This window comes from Oncorhynchus masou, unplaced genomic scaffold (assembly GCF_036934945.1).
Source record: "Oncorhynchus masou masou isolate Uvic2021 unplaced genomic scaffold, UVic_Omas_1.1 unplaced_scaffold_6378, whole genome shotgun sequence".
Lineage (NCBI taxonomy): Eukaryota > Metazoa > Chordata > Actinopteri > Salmoniformes > Salmonidae > Oncorhynchus > Oncorhynchus masou.
The window spans coordinates 5,398-13,639 of NW_027012809.1; the positions used below are offsets into that span (position 1 = coordinate 5,398).

General features: G+C 44.5%; 1 protein-coding gene across 1 annotated transcript; it reads left to right on the top strand.

Annotated features, from left to right (window-relative positions):
• Positions 1 to 6,391: 6,391 nt before the first annotated feature.
• On the top strand, positions 6,392 to 6,884 carry LOC135536576 (GATA zinc finger domain-containing protein 14-like; the record flags this gene model as incomplete). The annotated part of the gene is made up of 1 exon (XM_064962869.1): positions 6,392 to 6,884. A coding segment is annotated over one exon (493 nt), but the record flags the coding sequence as incomplete, so codon positions are not given.
• Positions 6,885 to 8,242: the final 1,358 nt, after the last annotated feature.

The window sequence follows — 8,242 nt, forward strand, 5'->3', positions numbered from 1 at the left end:
GGGTATCTGACCCTGGTTTAGAACAACGTGGAGAGAACCACCCATCAGTATCTGACCCTGGTTTAGAACAGCGTGGGAGAACCACGGATCAGTATCTGACCCCTGGTTTACAACAACGTGGGGAGAACCACGGATCGGTATCTGAACCCTGGTTTAGAACAACGTGGAACCACGAGAACCACGGATCAGTATCTGACCCCTGGTTTAGAACAACGTGGGGAGAACCACGGATCAGTATCGACCCCTGGTTTAGAACAACGTGGGGAGAACCACGGATCAGTATCTGACCCCTGGTTTACAACAACGTCTAACCCCTGGTTTAGAACAACGTGGGGAGAACCACGGATCAGTATCTGACCCCTGGTTTAGAACAACGTGGGAGAACCACGGATCGGTATCTGACCCCTGGTTTAGAACAACGTGGGAGAACCACGGATCAGTATCTGACCCCTGGTTTAGAACAACGTGGGGAGAACCACGGATCGGTATCTGACCCCTGGTTTAGATCAATGTGGGGAGAACCACGGATCGGTATCTGACATCTGAGAGCTCAGCTCCCCTGGTTTAGATCAATGTGGAAGAACCACGGATTGGTATCTGACATCTGAGAGCTCAACTGACCCCTGTTTAGATCAATGTGGAGAGAACCAATTGGTATCTGACATCTGAGAGCTCATGACCCCTGTTTAGATCAATGTGGAGAGAACCACGGATTGGTATCTAGCTGTATCTGACACCTGAGTGCTCAATTGGAGGTTCATTTCCGTAAGTGTATTAGTATATAACACTTCATGACTACAACATGTCTTTTTTTAACCTGCTAAATCAATGGTTGTGAATGATGCCTATGCTCTCGTCTATATTGAAGACAGGTTGCAGTAGACTAGATCAAAAGGGCTTCAAGCTTTACAGAGATTATAGTGCCACAAACAGTATTTTTTATATATATTTTTCACCTTTATTTAACCAGGTAGGCCAGTTGAGAACAAGTTCTCAATTACAACTGCGACCCTGGCCAAGATAAAGCAAAGCAGTGCGACACAAACAACATCACAGAATTGCACATGGAATAAACAGACGTACAGTCAATTACACAATAGTAAAATCTATTTACAGTGTGTGCAAATTAAGTAAGATTAGGAGGTAAGGCAATAAATAGGTCATAGTGGCAAAATAATTACAAGTTAGCAATTAAACACTGGAGTGATCGATGTGCAGAAGATGAATGTGTAAGTAGAGATACTGGGGTGCAAAGGAGCAAAAAATAAATAACAATATGACAATGAGGTAGCTGGGTGGGCTATTTACAGATGGGCTATGTACAGGTGCAATGATCTGTAAGATGCTCTGACAGCTGATGCTTAAAGTTAGGGTGAGGGAGATCTCCAGCTTCAGTGATTTTTGCAGTTCGCCCAGTCATTGGCAGCAGAGAACTGGAAGGAAAGGCGGCCAAAGGGGGAGTTGGCTTTGGGGGTGACCAGAAATATACATGCTGGAACGTGTGTTACGGGTGGGTGTTTCTATGGTGACCAGTGAGCTGAGATAAGGTGGGGCTTTACCAGCAAAGACGTATAGATGACCTGGAGCCAGTGAGTTTGGTGACGAATATGAAGCGAGAGCAGCCAACGAGAGCATACAGGTCGCAGTGGTGGGTAGAATATGGGGCTTTGGTGACAAAACGGATGGCACTGTGATAGACTGCATCCAGTTTGCTGAGTAGAGTGATTATGATCAAATTGCCACAGTAGCCAACTTGGCCCTGTTAAAATCAAAACTTAAAACTGTAACGCACAATGGAAGTTTCAAAATTTTTTGCATTAGGGTTTACAGCTCAGTCACACCACAAGGCTTTAACCACCTACAGACTCAGTCACACCCCAAGTTTAAACGCAGTCACATCACAAGGCTTTAACCACCTACAGACTCAGTAACATCACAAGGCTTTAACCACCTTCAGTTTTGGGACTAGTCACCCCCTATTTAACCACCTACAGTCACAACCATCTACAGACTCAGTCTTAGGCTTTACCACCTACAGACTCAGTCACACCACAAGGCTTTAACCACCTACAGACTCAGTCACACCCTGCTTTGGCACTTAGACTCAGTCACACCCCTAAGCCTTAACCACCTACAGACTCCAGTCACATTTAACCACCTACAGACTCAGCTTTACAAGGCTTTAACCACCTACAGACTCAGTAACATCACAAGGCTTTAACCACCTGCAGACTCAGTCACACCCCAAGGCTTTGGCACTTACAGACTCAGTCACCCCCTAGGCTTTAACCACCTACAGACTCAGTCCCTCCCCAAGGCTTCAACCATCTACAGACTCAGTCACACCCCTAGGCTTTACCACCTACAGACTCAGTCACATCACAAGGCTTTAACCACCTACAGACTCAGTCACACCCCAAGGCTTTGGCACTTACAGACTCAGTCACACCCCTAAGCCTTAACCACCTACAGACTCAGTCACTCCCCAAGGCTTTAACCATCTACAGACTCAGTCACACCCCTAGGCTTTACCACCTACAGACTCAGTCACACCCCAAGGCTTTAACCACCTACAGACTCAGTCACACCACAAGGCTTTAACCACCTACAGACTCAGTCACACCCCAAGGCTTTAACCACCTACAGACTCAGTCACATCATAAGGCTTTAACCACCTACAGACTCAGTCACACCCTCAAGGCTTTGGCCATTACAGACTCAGTCACACCCTAGGCTTTAACCACCTACAGACTCAGTCACTCCCCAAGGCTTTAACCATCTACAGACTCAGTCACACCCTAGGCTTTAGCACCTACAGACTCAGTCACATCCCAAGGCTTTAACCACCTACAGACTCAGTAACACCACAAGGCTTTAGCACCTACAGACTCAGTCACACCCCTAGTCTTTAACCACCTACAGACTCAGTCACTCCCCAAGGCTTTAACCATGTACAGACTCAGTCACACCTAGGCTTTAGCACCTACAGACTCAGTCACATCACAAGGCTTTAACCACCTACAGACTCAGTCACACCCCTAGGCTTTACCACCTACAGACTCAGTCACACCCAAGGCTTTAACCACCTACAGACTCAATATCAGATCCCTGACCAGACCATATCAGATCCCTGGCCAGACCAAAGCTGATCCCTGTAGGAGATGTATCGGGTGATTTGTCTGGTCTTTAGAGGACTCCTGGCCCCGGCTCCAGTGTGTGTGTGTGTGTGTGTGTGTGTGTGTGTGTGTGTGTGTGTGTGTGTGTGTGTGTGTGTGTGTGTGTGTGTGTGTGTGTGTGTGTGTGGGGGGGTGTGTGTGCTAGAGGACACACACTATTACCTATTGAGCTCTGGTTAATAGTATTGCACTAGATAGGAATAGAATATAATTGTGGATGCAAACTAGATTTCACATTAGTACACTGACGCTGTCGAAACATTTTGGAGTAGATTGACTAAATATGCTGTTTTCTGTTCTTAGCTGTTCTGTACTTTCCAACTGTTACGGTACTTACTAAAAACGGTTTGCAAAAGATCTAAAAACACAAACAACGACAACAACAACAACCACAACAACAACTGCAACAACAACACCAATTTTGTAAGTCGCCTGGATAAGAGCGTCTGCTAAATGACTTAAATGTAATGTAAATGAAACAACCGAACAACAACCTCAACAACAACCACATCAACAACCACAACAACAACAACCGCAACAACAACCACCACATCAACAACCACAACAACAACAACAACAACTGCAACAACAACCACAACCACAACAACAACAACCACATAGACAACCACAACAACAACAACAACCACAACAACAACAACAACCGCAACAACAACCGCAACGACAACCACAACAACCACTACAACAACCGCAACAACAACCACTACAACAACCGCAAACAACAACCACTACAACAACCGCAACAACAACCACCACAACAACCACAACAACCACTACAACAACGACAACAACCACAACAACAACCGCAACAACAACCACTACAACAACAACCACAACAACAACAACAACAACAACAACCACTACAACAACCACAACAACAACCACTACAACAACCACAACAACAACCACAATAACCACAACAACAACCTCAACAACAACCGCAACAACAACCGGAACAACAACCGCAACAACAACCACATCAACAACCACAACAACCGCAACAACAACCACTACAACAACTGCAACAACAACCACAACAACCACAACAACAACAACCACAACAACAACAACCGCAACAACAACCAGAACAACAACCACATCAACAACCACAACAACAACCACAACAACTGCAACAACAACTGCAACGACAACCACAACAACAACCGCAACAGCAACCACTACAACAACCGCAACAACAACAACCACAACAACCACAACAACAACCGCAACAACCACAACAACAACCACTACAACAACCACAACAACAACCGCAACAACAACCACTACAACAACCGCAACATCAACCACTACAACAACTGCAACAAAACAACCACAACAACCACAACAACAACCGCAACAACAACCACAACAACAACCACTACAACAACCGCAACAACAACCACAACAACCACTACAACAACCACAACAACAACCGGAACAACAGCCGCAACAACAACCGCAACAACAGCCACTACAACAACCACAACAACAACCGCTACAACAACCGCAACAACAACCACTACAACAACCGCAACAACAACAACCACAACAACAACCGCAACAACAACCACATCAACAACCGCAACAACAACCACATCAACAACCACAACAACAACAACCACAACAACAACAACCGCAACAACAACCACTACAACAACCGCAACAACAACCACTACAACAACCACATCAACAACCACAACAACAACCACAACAACCACAACAACAACCGCAACAACAACAACAACCACATCAACAACCACAACAACAACAACAACCGCAACAACAACCGCAACAACAACCACTACAACAGCCGCAACAACAACCACTATAACAACCACAACAACAACCACAACAACAGCCACAACAACAACCACTACAACAACCGCAACAACAACCACTACAACAACCGCAACAACAACCACTACAACAACCGCAACAACAACAACCACAACAACAACCACAACAACAACCACTACAACAACCGCAACAACAACCACAACAACAACCACAACAACCACAACAACAACAACCGCAACAACAACCACAACAACAACCGCAACAACAACCACTACAACAACCGCAACAACAACCACTACAACAACCACAACAACCACAACAACAACCACTACAACAACCGCAACAACAACCACATCAACAACAACACAACAACAACAACAACCACAACAACCACAACAACAACCGCAACAACAACCACTACAACAGCCGCAACAACAACCACTACAACAACCACAACAACAACCGCAACAACAACCACAACAACAACCGCAACAACAACCACTACAACAACCGCAACAACAACCACTACAACAACCGCAACAACAACCACTACAACAACCGCAACAACAACAACCACAACAACAACCAACAACAACCACTACAACAACCGCAACAACAACCACATCAACAACCACAACAACCACAACAACAACCACAACAACAACAACCGCAACACCAACCACTACAACAACCACACAACAACCACATCAACAACCACAACAACAACCACTACAACAACCGCAACAACAACCACATCAACAACCACAACAACAACAACAACCGCAACAACCGCAGCCACTACAACAACCACAACAACAACCGCTACAACAACCAACAACACAACAACCACACAACAACAACAACAACCGCAACAACAACTACAACAACAACCACATCAACAACCACAACAACAACAACCACAACAACCACATCAACAACCACAACAACAACCGCAACAACAACCACATCAACAACAACAACAACAACTGCAACAACAACCACATCAACAACAACAACCGCAACAACCACCACAACAACCACGACAACCACAACAACAACAACCGCAACAACAACCACTACAACAACCGCAACAACAACCACTACAACAACCGCAACAACAACCACTACAACAACCACATCAACAACCACAACAACAACCACAACAACCACAACAACAACAACAACAACCACATCAACAACCACAACAACAACAACAACAACAACAACCGCAACAACAACCACTACAACAGCCGCAACAACAACCACTATAACAACCACAACAACAACCGCAACAACAACCACAACAACAACCGCAACAACAACCACTACAACAACCGCAACAACAACCACTACAACAACCGCAACAACAACCACTACAACAACCGCAACAACAACAACCACAACAACAACCACAACAACAACCACTACAACAACCGCAACAACAACCACATCAACAACCACAACAACCACAACAACAACCACAACAACAACAACCGCAACAACAACCACTACAACAACCGCAACAACAACCACTACAACAACCGCAATAACAACCACTACAACAACCACAACAACCACAACAACAACCACTACAACAACCGCAACAACAACCACATCAACAACCACAACAACAACAACAACCACAACAACCACAACAACAACCGCAACAACAACCACTACAACAGCCGCAACAACAACCACTACAACAACCACAACAACAACCGCAACAACAACCACAACAACAACCGCAACAACAACCACTACAACAACCGCAACAACAACCACTACAACAACCGCAACAACAACCGCAACAACAACAACCACAACAACAACCGCAACAACAACCACTACAACAACCGCAACAACAACCACATCAACAACCACAACAACCACAACAACAACCACAACAACCACAACAACAACAACAGCAACACCAACCACTACAACAACCACAACAACAACCACTACAACAACCACAACAACAACAACCACAACAACAACAACCACAACAACCACAACAACAACCACTACAACAACCGCAACAACAACCACATCAACAACCACAACAACAACCACAACAACAACCGCAACAACAACCATGACAACCACAACAACCACATCAACAACCACAACAACAACCGCAACAACAACCACAACAACAACCACAACAACAACCACATCAACAACAACAACAACCGCAACAACAACTACAACAACAACCACATCAACAACCACAACAACAACCGCAACAACAACCACATCAACAACAACAACAACAACTGCAACAACAACCACATCAACAACAACAACCGCAACAACCACCACAACAACCACGACAACAACCACAACAACAACTGCAACAACAACTGCAACAACAACAAACCGCAACAACAACTACAACCGCAACAACAACCACAAAAACAACAACAACAACAACAGCCGCAACAACAACTGCAACAACAACCACAACAACCGCGACAACAACAACTGCGACAACAACCTCGAAAACAACCACGACAACAACCGCAACAACAACTGCAACAACAACCACAACAACAACAATCGCAACAACCACAACAACATCCACAACAACAACTGCGACAACAACTACAACAATAACCACAACAACAACAACAACCACAATAACAACCGCGACAACATTCACAACAACAATATCACTGCTTTTAAATGAACTGTTGAACTTGGTCAACAGTAAACAGTAAACAAACACAGGAGAACAACAGCACCTGCAACTGTTTATGTGTGCGAGTGTTTGTTTGTGTGTGCCGTGTCCAGTAGGAGTTTGTTTTCCCCACACGATCCAAATGGTATATTTGTGGAACAGCTGCAGTAAAGCCAAGCTGTGTTTACTCATGTTGGGTTTGGCACATTTCTACATATCATTATCAGTGTCCGGTATTAATCACTTCAAAATGGTTTGAATTTCCTCATGAAAGACCAGAAGGCCGAAGAATGATCCTATCCTCTCGGATAATATGAATCTTCTTGTTTCAGAAATATCTGTTCAGATATGAGATTAGATATACTTGACTGTCTGTTGTTCACAGACATACACACAATTTCATGAAGACGACTATCTATTAACACAGCCACAGAAAATAAGCAGGCTCTTGAAAAGGAACTGAAAGAGCTTCAACAAGACCAGCAGGAAAGCTTAGTTCAATTGAAAATCACTCGTCATGCTCGTTTAAAAAAAAGAGGAGACTGCTGTCAAGAATAATATTTATCTT